The sequence below is a fragment of the Schistosoma haematobium genome, chromosome 2, assembly GCF_000699445.3.
Source record: "Schistosoma haematobium chromosome 2, whole genome shotgun sequence".
NCBI classification, from domain to species: Eukaryota; Metazoa; Platyhelminthes; class Trematoda; order Strigeidida; family Schistosomatidae; genus Schistosoma; species Schistosoma haematobium.
In genome coordinates this window covers 17,566,977-17,586,916 of record NC_067197.1, presented here as the reverse complement: position 1 = coordinate 17,586,916, position 19,940 = coordinate 17,566,977, and the positions used below count along the sequence as shown (strand labels likewise).

Genomic DNA, 19,940 nt, shown 5'->3' with positions numbered 1-19,940 from the left:
TGCCAGACTGACTTTTTACAGTACAACTGTTATCGACAAGTTAACATGAGATAGAGAAGACACCTTCGATTTATTATCCTGAAAAAATTCGATTTTTTGTTTCTGCACGACTATGTACGTAATACTTTGATCTACAAATTGAAGCTAAGTTGGTGGGGATTCTCAATGTCACTTTAACGCCGCTCAAAGGTCGTCCATAAATTATTATTCATTTATTTTTTATTTTAACACATAGATATTGGTACAAGAAGGCACCAAATACATGTGCGCCACACAAATCTCATTCGATATGTGTGAGGGCTGTGATGCTGCCCGGGTGCCCACACAGAAGCAGGTGGTTTTCTTAGGGAGCCACTCCCCTAGCCTTTGACCTGAAGGTCTGATCCACAAGGCAGTGGAGCATCATAAGGAGATGCAGTCCCATGATAGCCAGTGACCAAAAATTGGTTCATACGCCATTTGTTCCCTCAGGATACTGGAGCCCATGTGCACCATCGGTTTGGGATCGGGTTAGAGCGCCGGACATTCGCTTTTCGTCCTCTCATTTTCGTAATCAACACCCCCGCCACGAGAAGGCAGTGAGTAGGAATTCCCTGGCAGAGGCTATATACGCGTGGTCATGTGAGAGCATTTCGAGAGGGAGAGCGGACTCTTCCCACTCTCGGCCGTACCAGGGCATTTGGTCTCACCCAAACACATGCACGTCTTCTAAACATTCATGGCTTTAGAAAGAAAGGGTCGCCACATGGTTTATAATAGCATTCGGATGTTAAGAGCTTATTCTTGTTGGCAGTGTGGTACAATAAATTCTAGAATCTTACTTCGGAACCTCTAAACATAAGTACTAATATCATAGCAGTAAATTGGAATTGGTTTTGAAAGCAGGAGGCAATCAACATAGGAAAGGTGAGAAACGTGTCCATGAGTACGAGAAATCTGTTTGTTACTGGCATATTAGTAAGTATTAGTCCTCGTATATCAGAATTAAAAACGTCCATATCTTGCAAAGCATTGTACGGCCAGTGAAATGTCACTAAACCCTAGTCAAATCATCCGGCAGTTGAATTACTGAATATCGAACCGATCATCGATCCCTGTCAAAGTCAAGGACAACCAACCCGCATCAGTTAATCGTATGCCATGGACTGAACCATGAGGCAGTGGTCTTACTTTCGCTTGTATCTACTTTAGCTAATATGCCCCCAAATGCTTTGGTACGGCCGAGAGTGGGAAGAGTCCGCTCTCCCTCTCGAAATGCTCTCACATGACCACGCGTATATAGCCTCTGCCAGGGAATTCCTACTCACTGCCTTCTCGTGGCGGGGGTGTTGATTACGAAAATGAGAGGACGAAAAGCGAATGTCCGGCGCTCTAACCGGATTCCAAACCAATGTTACACATGGGCTCCAGTATCCTGAGGGAACAAATGGCGTATGAAACGATTGTTAGTCACCGGCTATCATGGGACTGCATCTCCTTATGATGCTCCACTGCCTTGTGGATCAGACCTTCAGGTCAAAGGCTAGGGAGTGGCTCCCTAAGAAAACCACCTGCTTCTGTGTGGGCACACGGGCAGCATCACAGCCCTCACACATATCGAATGAGATTTGTGTGGCGCACATGTATTTGGTGCCTCTTTGTACCAATATCTGTGTTGAAATATATAATAAAATAGCTAATATATTTCTGTAATAACGTCCTTTGTGTTGTACAGTCTTTAAATCATCTATAGTACCTCGATACGTCTATGGGGCAATCCACGTAAGGTGCTGACAGCGAGGTGTGACTTCGACGTTAGCTGGTTCGTCACACCATCCCCATCTTATTTTAGTAGACCCCTAATCATTCGACATAGATCATCTACGCTGGTGATTTACAGTATTTTAAGTAAAAAAACCAGCGTTGAACAACGATAGGACGGGAAAATCGAGGTCAATTATACCTAACTACTCTAATGGCGATGGAAGCAGTAGTTTTACTGTACAGGAAACAAAACTATTTCTGGTAATCTGGATGCATAGAGCAAGGTGTAACTCTAAGGACCGATCTGTACCAAATTTACTGGTAACATAATTTATGGATGACCTTTGAGCGACGCTAGTGATCTTGGGAGAAATTGTCTACTCAGTAAGTTCGAAATTGTTCAATAAATACGCGCGTAGTTTTAGGGATGAGACTGATTCATAGACAACCTTTGAGCAACATAGAAGTGACCTTGAGTGTCTACCTACTTACTAGGGCTAACTGAGGGTTGTGAAGCAGTTTGGAAAATAAGGATCAGGATTTACAACAGATAGTTCGGGCTAGGAATCAGACTACGGTTTTTCAACACGAACTGACAATAGCTAAAATGCCAAGACGCTATTTGGACGAATGAGTGAGTGGATTTCGTGCCAAGATTCAAGACCTGTTGTCCTAAGTCTGATTTGTTCGTCCAAAAATTACAGTCCCGCCGAATTATGGTTAGAGTTTCAAGTTAGATGATATGGTTGAGGATTAAGGTACGAGTTTTCGCCACAAACCGACACTAGATATGATCACAGAATGCTGTTTGCCCAGACGAAAGAACGCATGTTAATATTAGAGCAATATGAATCCTACTACAAGTCATTTCTTCTTTACTATACAACAAGAATACAAACCAAGTGGGGCTCATGGTCGAACGAAAACCTAAAAGGGCTCTCCAGTACCGTTAAACTGGGTCGTGGGAACTTATTTCGTTGTCTGAGATCTTTCCGTAAGTTCGTTTGCTAAAAATTCTCCGCATGTCTTCCCAGCTCCTATGACCTCCAAGACAATTTCAGAGTCACTGCCTTCAACATTCACTCACATGGATTGTCTAACAACGTCGTATTTAAAAATTATTAAATGCCGAATCGAACGAATTAAAAAACGTTACAGAACAAAAACACTTACCCAAATACTAACCCATGAGGACATTTGGACCATTTTGCGAACATCAATGCATCCCTGGGTAACGCACAATGCAATTTGCCACCAAGACTAATGGTTCAAATGGTTCAAATAGTTGTGGACGGAATAGAAGAAGCTTTCGCTTAACAGGCTTCCGTGTCTAGTAGCAGGGGATCACCAAATCCTCCAGGCAGGAACCTAGGTATGTTAACAATAAAAGAGGAAAAGATATTAGTAAATCATAGTGTGATACCATCCTTAGTCCTTAAGAATAGATCAAGTTGCCTCTTAAAGGACTCCTGGGAAGTCGCTTGGACTAGCTCGGCCGGCAGCGAAATCCAGCATTTGACAACTCTTAAGGAGTGGAAGTTGTGTTTACAGTCCGTTCTGCTATGTTGTGTCTCCAGTTTCTGGGTGTTACCCCTTTGGTTAGTGTTGGAACTAAGCTTAAGTAGGTGTTTAAGAGGATGTCCAGAAGTGTTAAGGATACTGTAAGCCATTAGAAGGTCACCTCTAAGACGTCTATACTCTAATGGGTAAAGGTTAAGTGAATATAGGCGCTCTTCGTAAGGTTTAAATTTGAGTCCTCGAACTGATTTCGTGGCTCGTCGTTGGATACGCTTCAGGGTGTCCTTATCCTTTTGGAGTGAGGAGAAATACTATGTTTCCGTACTCTAAATGGGGACGGATAAAACTATTGAAAATTATATAGAAAGTTCTTCCGTCAAACTGTCCAAAAATGCGTTTCAATGTTACCAGTGCAAGATTTGCTCGGAAGGCATTTTTGTCACAGTTAGCGTAAGACTTCAAATCGTAGGGGACCAAGACTCCTAAATCTTTTTCGACTTGGGATACTACTAGAGAGGAGTTTCCTAAGTTATAACTGTAGTCTGTGACATGTCGCAGATGGACTACTTTACACTTTGAAGTGTTAAAGGTAAGTCCGTTATCGTCTGCCAAACTTTGAAGTCGAGTCAGATCCTCCTGAAGTGCCTGTAGATGGTCTTGGTTGCGCATCTCTCTCCAAAGTTTCACGTCGTCGGCAAAAAGTAATAAGTCTGGCGTTACCTGTTGAGGAAGAACATTTATGTAGATCAAGAAGAGAAGAGGCCCTAGTACTGAGCCCTGGGGGACCCCACTAGGACATTCCATAGCCTGAGATAAAGTGAAATTAACCCTGACCTTAAATGTCGATTTTTCAGGTATGAAGTGAGCCAATCGATTAGAGGTGGTTTGATACCTAATCGTTTGAGCTTATTGATAAAACATGTATGGTTAACCTTATCAAAAGCTTTTGAGAAATCTAGGTAGATGATATCAACCTTCCCCTTGTGATCAAGGATGCTTGTCCATCTGTCCACCCCAGTCAGCAGGTTGGTAATACAAGAGTAACCCTTCCTGAAACCATGCTGTTGGAGTGAGGAGAAATTTAAGGACAGTAAATAGTCATTTATACCATCGCATATTAGGGACTCCATGATTTTTGAGGGTGTGGAGAGAAGAGCCACCGGTCGGTAACTTGAAGGTTCACTGCGTTGACCTCCTTTGAAAATCGGTGTGATGTGAGCCAGCCTCCAATTTTCCGGTAGTTTTCCTCGACTTAGCGAGTGTGAGATCATCACGCTTAGCGGCGTTGCCAAGATTGAGGCTGCTTCCCTCAGTATGGCGGAATGGACCATGTCCGGGCCAGGAGAAGTGTCTAATCTTAAGTGCTGCAGTTTCCGGAACACCAAGTCAGCGCTTAGGTTCACTTCGGAAAGTCCTGTGGAGTTGCAAACGAAACTGTCATCAGTAAAGTTAACGTCGGTCGGTTGAAATGTCTGGGAGTAATGTTCAGCCAGAAGGTTAGCGGCGTCGCCATCGTTGTTGGTCGGGCCGTTAAGGCCTACCAGTTGGGAAACTCCAGTTTTGGCTCGACGAAGAGAGGCTGCATAAGGGAATAAGCTTTTAGGATTAGAGATAAATTTGTCCATAAGCTTTGTCTGGTACTGAAGCCTATCTTCTCTTATAGCCTTCGTGCATATGTTCCTTATATGTTTGTATTGCCTGCACGCTCCATTGTTGTCAGTTCGTTTGTATTCCGCCCAACAGTGCCATAACGCGAAGTGAAGTGTGATGAGTGATTCAAAAATTTTTTTCATTGTGGTAATGGAATAAAATAAGCTAGCTTAAAATTCAGAAGAAGTAGAGAAATTTGTTTAAGCTAGTCCTAGTGACTTCCCAGGAGTTCTTTAGTAGAAAATTTGACTTATTCATAAGGACTAAGGATAATATCTTACTATGATTTGCCAATTTCTTTTTCCTCGATTATTGTTAGTATACCTAGGTTCCTGCCTGAAAGTATTGGTGATCCACTGCTACTGGGCACGAAAGCCCGTTAAGCAAAAGCTTCTTCTATTCCGTCCACAACCGTTTGAACCATTTGAAATGTGATAGATTAAAAATGCTAAAACCTGATATATTCTCTTCTGGTATGTCTAACAATCCGTATACCTTCAGCCTAAAGATATTAAGGTTTATAACTAGTTTGAATTTGGCAAAACGTATAGTGGTCCCCCTATTTTTGAATAGCGTCCAGCAGTTCTAGTTTTGACGTTATTTAACACATTAGTCAAACACTTGATTTTACGACCTTTCCTGTGTATCTGGATTAAGATCTCAGTTAGGCATGTTTGTTGCCATTGCAACGGTAAATAACTCAATAAAATGAATCGTCCTGTAAGCCTTCTACAATGATGCTGACATCATTAGGTTTATTGGACACACCATAACTGGAAGTGTTTGATCATACATCTACAGTACATAATGAATAAATATTCCGTGCTAAAAATCCCTGCCAACAACTAGACAACTTAGATTGAACCCTCCAAATAAAACTGTCACTAAAAAGATGTTTCTAGACCACGAGAACCAGATATTCCTGGTTAGTGTTGGTACCACAACAAATGCAGTAGGTCTGCTAGGTATTGCAGGAAATCCTGCAGTTTTCTCGACCTTAAACCTCCCCATGTATACAAACGACTATCTACAAGATATGGTCATCAACAGTCAGGTGGGAAATGGAAAACCGACGACTATATTTATTGAGAGTTGTGTTTATCTTAAGGTGGGTTTACGCATATCCATACCCATTTCAGTTGTGACAAATGTTTCAATCATTGGTATAGATCTGCTGTAATACAACAATCTACTAATCAACACAAGCAAATGGAGGTTATTATATGAAAATTTTAAATTGTCTATTCGCTGAATTTCATTTTACGGTTGTGGGTTATGCCCAGTCATGTTTAGAAATATAATAGATACGTATTTGTAACAGGTTCATGACCAGTACCCGGGAATACACAAAACAAGACTGAAACTTCCTTAGGTATGGAGTAATGTTATACACCATATCACGACTACATACCACCTGTATTTTTAAAAACGTGACACGTAGCTCCAGAAAACCTAAGGTTGTTCAAAAATGAATTTTATCACATGATAAACTTCTAGGTTATTCGGTCCCTATGTATCTCCCTTGCACACAATCCCCAGAAAGGATAGCAACGATTAGTGTACAACTGATGATTATTGGCGAGAGAATAAAAAACAGCTCCCTATCTTTGCATGCTGTCAGATATTGACGATCTAAAAGCTACCTTCAAAGTTACAACTGTTTTCCCAAACATTGGTCTGTTTAAAGCATATAAACAAGTTCTCATGGCTGCTGACGGCAGTCGAAAAGTGACTATCACATATCCCTTTAAGCTCTAAAAACTTTCAAGAATAACTTTCGGTTTAAGAACTTCTACGCAAACTTTTCAAGGATTCATCGATGACGTCTTTAGAGGTCACAACTTCGTGGATGTGTATGTTGATGGCCGCTTGATCGCAATTCCGGACGTAAAATCTCATCTCTAGCACACGGATTGCAGAAACACATCATTTCTGTAAACATTCAGAAATTTCAAATCAGAGCCGACTATCAATATTTTCTCGAACACACTAATGATGTTCAATGCATCAGCCCTCTGCGAAGCAAAGCGGAGGGCATTCTGGATTACCCGGAACTGATGTCAACCAAGCTGTTACTTACGTTCATCGACATGATAAGTTTGCGTCCATCAAGCGAAAACATGTCACCTTTCTTTCTAGCTCGTGTTCAGACTAGTATTCTACACGACAGTCTCTACAACTAGATTACATTTGCACTCCACTTCAGATATACAACATATTTCTGGGGCAAGCGATCTAGTCGCAATCTTCTTGATTCGTATAACTTTCTAAAGAGTTTGAATGAAATCATGCTTCTTAAACTCACCCAGCTTCAAAAAGAGGAAACCGATCTTCAGGACGAGTTATTTTCGATTACCCTTGAATTACAGATAGGGATTGTTCAATTATGCCCAAACATTATCTGCGCAGTATATCTGACACGTTGCACAAACTTACCCACCTGGGTGTTCGCGCAGTCATCAAGCTTACGCCAGAAAGTTTCTTCTGGTCTGATGTGAATGAAGACGGGAAAATTTGGCTAAGCTGTGTAAGCTACCGGAATCTAAAGTGATTGAACACAATAAATGTCCGTGGACTAATTCAAAACTTCCTATGCTTGTTTCAACCATTTTCATCTGGAGTTGGTAGGACCTTTACTAGAATAAAATGGATACTCTTATCTATTAACTTCCGTAAACCGTTTCACTCGATGGTGAGAAGTAGTACTCATCTTGCACATTACTGCTGAAACAGTGTCCCGCACCTTCGTCGAACGGTGGGTAGCAAACTTTGGCGGCCCCTCAACTATCACTAAAGACCGTGGAAGCCAGTTCAAATCTAGAATATTCCGTTGTCTGACCACAACATTAGGAATCACACGACTTCGAAAAACCACCTACCAACCACATGCAATCGGGTCGGTAGAACGATTTCACCGACAGCTAAAAGCTTCCATTGTTGAATTATGGTCTACTATGATATTAGTACTGCTCCAATAATAGACCTAATCCTAAAATTGCACATTCGTCATGATGTAACTGCCTAATCTACAAGATCTTACGTGGAAGTCATATCATTATCCACACTGACTCAACGTTTCGTAACAATTACCAATATATGGTGGAGAACCTGTAGTGGCATTGGACTATAACCACACAATCTTCAAAGCTGAACACAACACTACTCGGAAAATAGATATTCAATATTTAACACGGAGAAATACCTAACGATGGAAAAGGCGGGAACAATGAATGGAATGAACTGGAGTTGATCGGATGGCATGACTCGGCCATGCAGGCGTGGTCTCTGCTGAATGTTACCTTATATCTTCTATTCATATTAAATATATTGTTCTTTCTTTAGCCTAACCTTGTTCTACATAATGTATTGGTAATTGATACGATACAGTGAGTTGGTGTAGTCGATGGTGTGACTTCCACGTAAGATCTTATAGATTAGGCAGTTATATCATGACAAATCTACAAATTTAGGATTAGGTCTATTATTAGAGCAGCAGTAATATCATAGTAGACCATAATTCTACATTGGTGAGCCCAACTAAAGAAACGCAGCCTATTATTGCTAATCCTTAGATCCACCTTAACCTTCTCAATCGATTCTTATTTGTGTAAATCCATTATTCTAATAGTCCTCTGATTAATGGTCACATATATTATCGTAATGTTATATCTATTAGTTCTTATAACTTACTAGCTCAATCGATAATAAAAGTTGATCATCTATATCAACTAATTAGCTTTGATTGTTCGTTAACAAGCTTTAATAGCATTTACATGCTTCAGCAACATAGACTTGTTTAAACATCAAGCTCTAGCAAATATGACCTGTCAATAGCGTAAATATACATTGACTAACAATGCAATCAAGGATTGAATAGTTATCTAAATCTAATTCTTAGTGTTCCTTATCTTAACACCTCATCCTGTTTTAAACTATGCACTATCCTGTAATATCTTTTCTTCCGACCACTGCCTGCCTAATTTCATATTCTCGAGTTCCATTGCCAAACAACAAGGATGACACTTCTCCAAAAACATACGATGGCTCGTTCAATAACAACCACACAATTATCTGGATTCATTCGATTGTTCTGATCCGAGCGACTGGAAAAAACCTCAACAGCATCAAGCACCCTGGAAGTGATTGCCATACTGCATGTTTTATTCTGGATACTTTTGGATCATTACTACTCCTTACAAATGGCGTTATATATGTCGTACACTGAATAATCTAATTTTCAAGAATAACCCAGGCGAGTTCAGTTATTTTACTTAATGATTTTTTTATACTTAACATGTATATGTTTTCCAGTTGCTCTTGCCATATATTTGTAAGTGTCCGTAGGCTAAATGCGGTTCATAACGCATCATATTCCTGCCTGAAGTTTCACAAGCAGTCTTAACTTTAAAATTATTTTCTGGTCATGTTCATTATTTTTAAATCGTCATATACGTCAACAACCTGCTTGTTAACCTGGCCCATGCATACGTTACACTATATCTTTATGTTTTCTAAATTTAGGAATCATCTGAATCGCCTTTAACATTTATCAATAAACCCATCATAGTCGTTGTTGCTAATCGTATTTGGGTTTATGGATTGGTTTGTCATATTAGCAGCCTAAAATGCGAACATAGTTTAGATAATAAGATGAAAAATTTAGGTACTATCAACTGCACTAGTAAAATAACTAAATCCCCAGGTAGCTGTTGGCTAAACAAACGTTTCAAATCAAAACTCCGTAGCCTACTAGAATTAACACTAAACGAATCTTTCTGAATTAAAATTTATAATTAAATTAGGCGTCTCGGATTTTTTAACGTTATAAATTTCTGATAATTTCGAATCGCCTAAGGCAACAATATCTATTTTCCCACTGACTAATCCTCAATCAACACTATAACTAGTTAAATTTAATAGTTTCAGGATATCGTCATAAAACATTGTCATGACTTGACAATCACGTAATACGATTGATAAAATTAATGAAACTATTAACAAAATCGGCCAGCAAATTGACTTACAATTATCACTAGTGTTGTTTTCTTGGTATCTTCATTCGCTACAGATGATTACAGTATGTTTCTCTATCAGTTTCTCATTCAGTAAATATCTCAAAACCTTGTCAGTCTAATTGATGGTTTAGCGACACAATCATGCATGCAAATAATCAGTATAAGCAGTAGAGCAAATCTCCTGCAAACTGAAAACATCAATGTCGAATTTACTGCAACACTGACTAAGGTTCAAGCCATCATCATAGACATGAGTTAGGAGTGTACTCCCCCTGGTTACAACTTATGTTCTCCCTGATAATCACATGAGCATCACTCACTATTAATCATCTTGTAAAAAATTATTTAGCTAAATACATCTTGCAGCACCACATCACTTCGTAATATGACACAGGCCTAACTGATTTTAATAACTTATAACCACTATATCTCAATTAAATCGTATTCCGCCTTATTATAAACTGCATACTTACAACTAACTTGTATGCACAATCAGCCAGCAAGTATAAATATAAATAAATAGTCTGCCGCAGATCAGAACATTGAGTCCAGAGCATGTCTCTTACGAACACACTCATGTTTAACGATTTGTTCCTAGCTATCTGTCCAAAATTCATATAATTATCACTCATGTATTTAAATTTTATTTTGATAACCATTCATGTGTATTAGTAGTATTACTAAATTCTATCACGGTCAAGCAAAAGTGAGGCTGAGGAAATCTCCCCGTAACTAAATAAACCGTATCAAACTAACTGGAACACTAGTTGGAATTCTTCTCCACGGTAATACTTTTGTTCCTTCAGTTAGCCTACTAACACAGATGCAATTGGAAACCAATTCATATGGACAACTTACCGGCATAATCGTTATCTGATTTCATAATTTAAACCAAAACTAATAACAATATTAACATTTCTACAATATTCATTATTTTAATATTTCTAAACACAAAATAATTACTACCTATAAGTTAAGTTATTAACACGCATCGTTTTATTATTATTATTATTGTAATCCCATTTTTTATAGTTCAAATAATCTTCAACCAAATTTTCATTTTAAGCGTGTTAATCATGAAAGCAGATATTTTAAAACTATTACATGTATTTCCCGACCAGATGCTGCCGCCTTCTTTTTGATTTACCTTTCAGCTTATCAATATCCGGAGGATCCTTATTATCCTTGGTAACCTCCGGCGCGTGACGATCCCATCCAATTTGGTATCGAACCAACATCACGTTGATTCTGGTGGGAGAGTAGTGTAGTGGCATTGGACCATAACCACACAATCTTCAAAGCTGAACACAACACTACTCGGAAAATAGATATTCAATATTTAACACGGAGAAATACCTAACGATGGAAAAGGCGGGAACAATGAATGGAATGAACTGGAGTTGATCGGATGGCATGACTCGGCCATGCAGGCGTGGTCTCTGCTGAATGTTACCTTATATCTTCTATTCATATTAAATATATTGTTCTTTCTTTAGCCTAACCTTGTTCTACATAATGTATTGGTAATTGATACGATACAGTGAGTTGGTGTAGTCGATGGTGTGACTTCCACGTAAGATCTTATAGATTAGGCAGTTATATCATGACAAATCTACAAATTTAGGATTAGGTCTATTATTAGAGCAGCATTAATATCATAGTAGACCATAATTCTACAAACCCATGCAGGCTGGAGATAGAACAATATATTTAATATGAGTAGAATCAAGTTGCACAGAGCGATCACGCCTGCGAGGCTGAGCCATGCCATCCGACCAATTTAATTAATTCGACTCATTCTTCCCGCCTTCTCCATCATTGGTTTCTTCCCCGAGTTAAATGTTGACTATCTAGTTCCCCAATCGTCTCGTGTTCAGCTTTGAAGATCATGTGGTCAGGGCCCAAAGCCACTACGCCCTATCAGCTGCAAACGTTTCACAGTGGACCGAAGCTCTTCCAGTCGTCTTACTTAGTATTCGCAGTGCAGTGAAGGCTAACAGTGGAAACACTGCAGCTCAACTCGTTTTGAACATGTTCTTCTTCATATGGTAGGATATCAAATTCATGTTAACACTTACCTTTTAACATATGTGGACCATAGCAGTAGCTGTAGGATTTTTTTGAAGGCTTTGTATGTGAAGACCTATCCACGTATACGCTTATAATTTTTCCACCTTGATTCCGTTACATATGCATTCGGTTGATCTTTTGATTAGCAATAATATATCGTGTTAACAACAGTCTTACTAATTCCGTCAAATCGAAAATCCTGGAAACGGCTGAAGCAATTGCTATTCGGAATAAAAAGCAGGAGCTTTGCATTAAAAAGATGACGATATATAAATACGAAGGGACCGGACAACACTGGTCCCTAGATATGTTACGACGAATAACATGATCATAGATAAGATCATGTAAACCGCAGGAAGATGATAGGATATTGTAGTGGCTAACCCAAAATCTTTCAAAACTTACCTTATTTTTTCAATCAAAATTACCTTTGGTAACATGGGTCCCTCCAGTTATGCGAAAGATGACCGTAAACAGTTGTTACGCAGCCTGGAATGAAAGCCACGCTATGGTGAAAATTATCTTTCTTTAGAAAAATTTAAACATAGTTTGAATGAACTTCAGGGACCAACGACAGTGCAAATATCAGAAGTCCATGAGACATGTAATGATTACATGGATCAGCCGCATACAGGAAATCATAGTGAACGTTATACGTTGTTTTAAAGTTTAAAATCCACGCTAAGAGAAGTCGACAAGTTTTCGTCCTCCTAAAATCTGTATAAATATCTAACAATGTGGGACAATGTAGGTCGAAGCATCTTTGAGTTTGGTCTATTTAATATCGTTTAGGGAAACCAACTTTGGTAAAGCGATAACATTTTTAAATCCACACTATTCTAACCCACAGTATGTCGATTTAATAGTCTATTGGAAGAGATTTCGTGCTGAACTATCAAAGGAATACTTAATACAGACAATAACTCAAAACAAGTGACCCATCATTTACACCTACAGTAGAAAACCAACATGCTAGACTAGCTGTTTACTGTTACCATGTATATTATTATTTCAAATAGGTTTTGACAACTGGTTCTCTCTGTAATCTTGACCTTGATCGTTTTCGATTTCAAAACATCTTGGTTTGGTATTTTGGAAATTTCGTTATCGGATCTTAAAAACTGAAGATTTGTTGTAATGTATTATAATTATTTTTGGAATAATATATTTTGGTTGATTGCTCGCAATTGACGAACAAATTTTGGTACCTGGATTAAGATTTTGGTACTTGTCAGTTGGTCAGTATATTAGGGGTGTACCAATCTGCCGCACTTCGAAAACAGACCAGGGTAGAATTTGGACATGAAATCAAAGATTGTACATTAAAGCAATGGAATGTGAAACTTATGAGCATGTCGTCGGCTCATAGTCAGTTGACAATGTGATAAACATTAGAACAACAATTGATCTGAGGATCAGATTAATGGTAAATTTTCTTCAGATAACATACTTACATTTACTACAGAAAGTGGTTAACTTCAGTCTTAATCTGTTAGGAGAATTTTAAAAAATACTTTAACATGAAGCTAGACTTCAGGTTTCCCTCATTGCTTTACAGCTCAAAAGCCGATAAAATGACAGCAACAAATTCTATGTGGTTCAAAGCAATATATACTTTGATAAATCTGGACAGTGCAATAGTAGACGAAGATGAACCCATTAACCATACCAGCGAAGATGACAAAATGAATGTTAAAATCGGGTGCAGTCCATCGCAAAGAAGTATTCAACAGAATACCTAACCATCCTGATTAGGTAAACTGGTTATCAAGATTGCTATGATGCTAATATACCACATAATTATCATAATCTTCGTATTCTAATTAAACAATCCAAATTTTGTATGAGACAGTTGTTAGATCCAAACTATTTTGGCCTGAAGAATAGCTATCTAGGTGGGTAAGATACGCGCCCTTGCCCGGTTGAAACTAAAACAAAGTGATTGGGTAAAATGACGGTTTTAAAAAAATATGACTATCTAGCTATTCAACCAATAATTGTTCAATTAATCAAATTAATTACAACAAATAAATGTTATTCTATCCTGTTTGAATAGACTACGCACAGATTCGTTCAAAAGATAATATTTGGTTGCCTTATAATACAGAGTGTTTCCAATTCTAGAAGAGTGCTTCAATTCGTAATCAGAAATGCACGATTCCAGTTAGTACAAGCAACACAATCAAAATGAGGGACAAACCAATATAGCTGACGCCAAGACTAAGTATCAACTAAAATAAACATAAATTCAGTTCAAGAAGAAACATGAAAACTTAGTGAAGGTGTAAGAAAAATAAAAAATAAAATACAAATATTACCAACTCAAATGGAATCAAAAAGACTAACAAAATGTAAAACTAAAGGAATCAATAGGAACAAACTGCAAGTGTATACATGTAGGGATTTTCACACACAAAACATTCAAAATGGATCTTATGACGATTGACGAAATAATGGCAAAGAGAGGATTGAATAGCAGTACAAAATAAGTCAATCCAGTCGCAAAATATTCAGAGATGCTGTAGGATCTCAGTTGTTTTCATATATAGATTCCATAACTGTCAAACACAAATTCTTTTCATCGATATGGCTAAATTGAGTAAATCGTGCCACTGACATAACTATATTTATGAATAGATGTAGTTATTACAAGACAGAGAACAATAAGAAAAACATTGAACTGTATTGCAAAATATTCAGTTGGTACCACCATTCCCTCTTTACAAACGAATTCAACAAGAATAGTGTCTTTAATCCAGTATAAACATAAATTAAACAACGTGGGAAGCAAGTAGTGCTGGTCGAACTTGTTCGAGTACATAAGCTTTCACCGTTCAGTACAGTGAATAGGACATATAATGAGGTAAACAAATAATGCACTTATAGTACAATTGAATGTTTCGTGTTATATATTTCAAGTTGCTGTAATAGTATCGTAAAGTTCCATATTGTTTGTGCTGCAAATCAGAGTGGCAAACAACCTTGTACTATATCTTTTAACGCAGCCATTCTAAAGTATTTTTCATGGACAACTGCGTGGGTAAGTTTGAGACCGCCTGATTTTGAATATGAATGACCGCTTTATACCCGGGGTTGGCTGTGTCAATCTTGGCGTCCAGTTCCTTAATCAGAATGGTCAAGTCTTTTCCTACACAGTACTATACAATGGGTAAAACCTGCTCTTAACATTGATTTATTTCATCTTCACTGGCACAACTGATGGGTTAATCGCACCGGATGACTTTATATATGGCCCCTCTTCTCTCGTTTCGAAAGATGCCGTCATGTTTCTGGATCCGTGCGACTTTCATCCTATTTACTTACTTACTTACACCTGTTACTCCTCGTGAAGGAGCATAGGTCGCTCACCAGCATTCTCCATCCAACCCTGTCCTGGGCAATCCTTTCCAGCTCCTTCCAGTTGTAATTCATCCTTTTCATATCTGCTTCTATTATCCGACGTAATGTGTTTTTTGGCCTTCCTCTTTTCCGCTTCCCTTCAGGATTCCAAGTTAGAGCTTGCCTCGTGATGCAGTTTGACGATTTGCGTAATGTATGTCCTATCCATTTCCATCGTCTTTTCCTAATTTCCTCTTCAGCTGGAAGTTGGTTTGTTCTCTCCCACACAAGGCTATTGCTGATGGTATCCGGCCAATGGATGTTGAGTATCTTGCGTAGACAGCTATTTATAAATACTTGTACTTTCTTGATTGTGGTTGTTGTAGTTCTCCAAGTTTCAGCTCCATACAGTAGAATTGCCTTGCCATTCGTATTGAAGATTCTCACTTTGATATTGGTTGAAAGTTGTTTTGAGTTCCATATGTTCTTCAATTGTAGGAATGCGGCCCTTGCTTTGCCAATCCTCGCCTTTACGTCTGCATCTGAACCTCCATGTCTATCGACGATGCTTCCCAGATATGTGAAGGATTCTACATCTTCCAGAGTTTCGCCATCAAGGGTGATTGGATTGCTGTTCTCCGCTTTGAATTTGAGGACCTTGGTTTTCCCTTTGTGTATGCTGAGGCCTACTGATGCAGAGACTGCTGCTACATTGGCTGTCTTTATCTGAATCTGTTCACGTGTACGTGATAGGAGGGCTAGGTCATCTGCGAAGTCCAGATCGTCTAATTGGTTCTGAGCTGTCCATTGTATTCCGTGTTTTCCTTCAGATGTCGAGGTCTTCATAATCCAGTCGACCACCAGAAGAAAGAGGAAGGGAGAGAGTAAACAGCCTTGTCTGACTCCGGTCCTTACTTGGAATGCATCTGTCAGCTGTCCTCCATGCACTACTTTGCACTGTAGTCCGTCATATGAGTTCCGGATAATATTGACAATCTTCTCAGGAACTCCGTAGTGTCGAAGAAGTTTCCATAATGTCCTCCTATCTACACTGTCGAATGCCTTTTCATAATCAATGAAGTTGATGTATAGTGACGAGTTCCACTCAACTGATTGTTCGACGATGATCCGTAGTGTTGCAATTTGGTCTGTGCACGACCGATCCTTTCGGAATCCAGCTTGTTGGTCTCGAAGTTGGGCATCTACTGCATCCTTCATCCGGTTCAGCAACACCCTGTTGAAGACTTTCCCTGGTATTGACAGTAGTGTAATGCCTCTGTAGTTTTCACATTTGCTCAGATCTCCTTTCTTTGGAATCTTGATGAGGTGTCCTTCTTTCCAGTCCATCGGCACTTGTTCCTCCTCCCAAATCTTTTTGAATAGAGGGTAAAGCATGCTTGTGGTTACTTCGACGTCTGATTTCAGTGCTTCAGCTGGTATGTTGTCGGGTCCTGCTGCTTTCCCGTTCTTGATTTGTCTGACGGCCATTCTAATTTCTTCCGTCGTTGGTGGGTTGACATCTATAGGAAGATCTGTGTGTGCTGCTTCGATGTTCGGTGGATTCATTGGAGCCGGCCTATTCAGGAGTTCCTCGAAGTATTCTACCCATCTGTTTCGCTGTTGTTGAATTTCAGTGATTGGCTTGCCTTCTTTGTCTTTGACCGGCCTCTCTGGTTTACTGTATTTCCCTGATAGTTTCTTCGTTGTATCGTAGAGCTGTTTCATATTTCCTTCTCTAGCAGCTTTTTCTGCCGTCGTTGCTAATTCTTCCACGTATTTCTTCCTGTCGGCTCTAATGCTCCTCTTCACTTGCTTGTTTGCTTCTATGTATTCAGCTTGTGCTTGGACTTTCTCTGCTCGTGTTCGGCTGTTGTTAATTGCTGTCTTCTTGTTCTTCCTTTCTTTGATCTTGTCCAGTGTTTCTATAGAGATCCATTCCTTATGATGGTGTTTCTTTAGGCCCAGAACCTCTTGACACGTTGAAGTCAATGTTTCTTTGATGCCTTTCCAGTTGTCCTCCATGGTGGTTTCTTCTTCCTTCAGTAGATCTTGAAAGGCTTGGAATCTGTTGTTGAGAGCTATCTTGAAATCATTGAGTTTGTCAGTATCTCGAAGGAAGGCTGTATTGAACCTTTGTATTGCTGTTTGTCCAGTTGTCCAGTTCTTTTTTAGCTTCAGTTTTAAATTGGCTACAACTAGGTGGTGATCTGAAGCTACGTCAGCTCTTCTCCTGGTTCTCACATCTTCCATTGTCCTTCGGAATTTTTTTTTTGATGCAAATATGGTCTATTTGGTTCTCTGTAGTGTGGTCCGGTGAGATCCATGTAGCCTTGTGTATACGTTTGTGTGGAAATATTGTGCCTCCTATGACTAATTTTTTGAATGCACACAAATTTGCAAATCTTTCTCCATTTTCGTTCCTCTCTCCCAGTCCATGTCGTCCCATAATATCTTCATATCCAGTGTTGTCTATTCCGACCTTGGCATTTAGATCTCCCATCAGAATGGTGAGGTCCTTTCTTGAGCATTTCTCTATGATTGACTGCAGCCGCTCGTAGAATTGATCTTTAATGTCGTCGTTGCTATCATTGGTGGGTGCATAACATTGGATAATATTCATTAAAATCCCCTCCTTCTTTGTTTTGAATGATGCTTTGATGATTCTGGATCCGTGGGATTCCCATCCTACAAGTGCATTTCGTGATACTTTGGACAGCATTAGAGCAACTCCCTGTGTGTGTGGAGCATTTTCCTCTTCGTGACCGGAGTATAGCAGCATCTCTCCCGTAGCTAGCCTTTTCTGTCCAGCTTGAGTCCAGTGGGTTTCGCTGATTCCCAGTACTGCCAAGTTGTATCTCCTCATTTCCGTTGCTATTTGGCTGGTCTTCCCGGTTTCCCACATTGTTCTAACGTTCCATGTACCTATAAAAATTTTTGCTCTGGTTGTTAGAAGGGGCATCGGCCTCGTGGCTTCCGAAGGAATTCGGCTTTCACCATGAAGCGTCATAATTCTTCTAAATGAAGACCTTCTAACTCTCAGGGCAGAGTTAAAATGGTTTGAATTATTTTTTCTGGTAAGCGTTTTTTTAGCGAGTTAGTTTTCTACGGGATGGGGACGCTAACCCCATGCCCAACCCTCCTCCTTTACCCGGGCTTGGGACCGGCAGCAACTCTAGAAGAGCTACAGGCGGAGTTACTTTCATCCTATGAGCGCACTTAATGATTTAGCAAAAGCATCATTGAAAACGCATGCGTGAGAGAGGCATTTCGTTAGTTGTGGACAGAATACAAGATCAGCTTTATTAAAGTTTGTTCGTTTTGTTTTAATTGTGATCTGGTGCCGTGTAGCACCTCCTGCTCGCTGGTATTTTAATAATCTACTTGCTCTAACACATTTATCGTGAATTCATGCGGCTTTTTGTTTGTGCTCGAAATTACTTACTTACGCCTGTTACTCCTCGTGAAGGAACATAAGCCGCTCACCAGCATTCGCCATCCAACCCTGTCCTGGGCAATCCTTTCCACCTCCTTCCAATTGTTATTCATCCTTTCTATATCTGCTTCTATTTCCCGATGTAATGTGTTTTTTGGCCTTCCTCTTTTCCGCCTTCCTACAGGATTCCAAGTTCAGGCTTGTCTCGTGATGCAGTTTGACAATTCGCGTAGTGTATGTCCTATCCATTTCCATCGTCTTTTCCTAATTTCCTCTTCAGCTCGAAGCTGGTTTGTTCTCTCCCACAAAACGCTGTTGCTGATGGTATCCGGCCAATGGATGTTGAGTATCTTGCGTAGACAGTTATTTATAAATACTTGCACCTTCTTGATGATGGTTGTTGTAGTTCTCCAAGTTTCAGCTCCATACAGTAGAACTGCCTTGCCATTCGTATTGAAGATTCTCACTTTGATATTGGTTGAAAGTTGTTTTGAGTTCCATATGTTCTTCAACTGCAGGAATGCTGTAATTGCTTTGCCAATCCTCACCTTTGCGTCTGCATCTGAACCTCCTTGTTCATCGATTATGCTCCGCAGGTATGTGAAGGATTCTACATCTTCCAGAGTTTCGCCATCAAGAGTGGTTGGATTGCAGTTCTCCGTGTTGTATTTGAGGACTTTGGTTTTCCCCTTGTGTATGTTGAGGCCTACTGATGCAGAGACGGCTGCTACACTGACTGTCTTTATCTGCATTTGTTCATGTGTATACAATAGGAAGGCTAGGTCATCTTCGAAGTCCAAATCGTCTAATTGATTCTGAGCCGTCCATTGTATGTATATCGAATCGAGATTGTTATTATACAGAAAATGTGTCTTGCCCATTCTTGAATATGGTATTTTAGTTTGCAGTAATTGCAGACATAATGACCTGATTAAAATTGAAGGCGTTCAAAGAAAGTTCACCAAAGCTGTTCTGGGGTATTCCGATAACAAAGATTATCACCAAAGATGTCAACAGCTCAACTTAGAACCTCTTTGGATCAGACGTATCAAATTAAATCTTGTCTTTATCTACAGGCTTATTGACGGTATTTCCTACTCTTCCGTATCCACCCCTTCATACCTTATGATATCATCCCACAATCTACGCAATAAGGAGAATATTCTAGCGAT

At 39.5% G+C, this 19,940-nt stretch overlaps 1 protein-coding gene across 1 annotated transcript in view; it reads right to left on the bottom strand.

Annotated features, from left to right (window-relative positions):
- The window catches only part of TRIP10_1 (Cdc42-interacting protein 4), a gene marked incomplete at its 5' end in the record, with an annotated part of 48,270 nt that extends 45,321 nt beyond the window's left edge, over window positions 1–2,949 (bottom strand). Inside the window, one exon of the mRNA XM_012938846.3 lies at window positions 2,917–2,949. Within this exon, the coding sequence (XP_012794300.2) occupies window positions 2,917–2,949 (33 nt within the window). The remainder of the gene's footprint in view (window positions 1–2,916) is intronic.
- Between the last annotated feature and the right edge of the window lie 16,991 nt (window positions 2,950–19,940).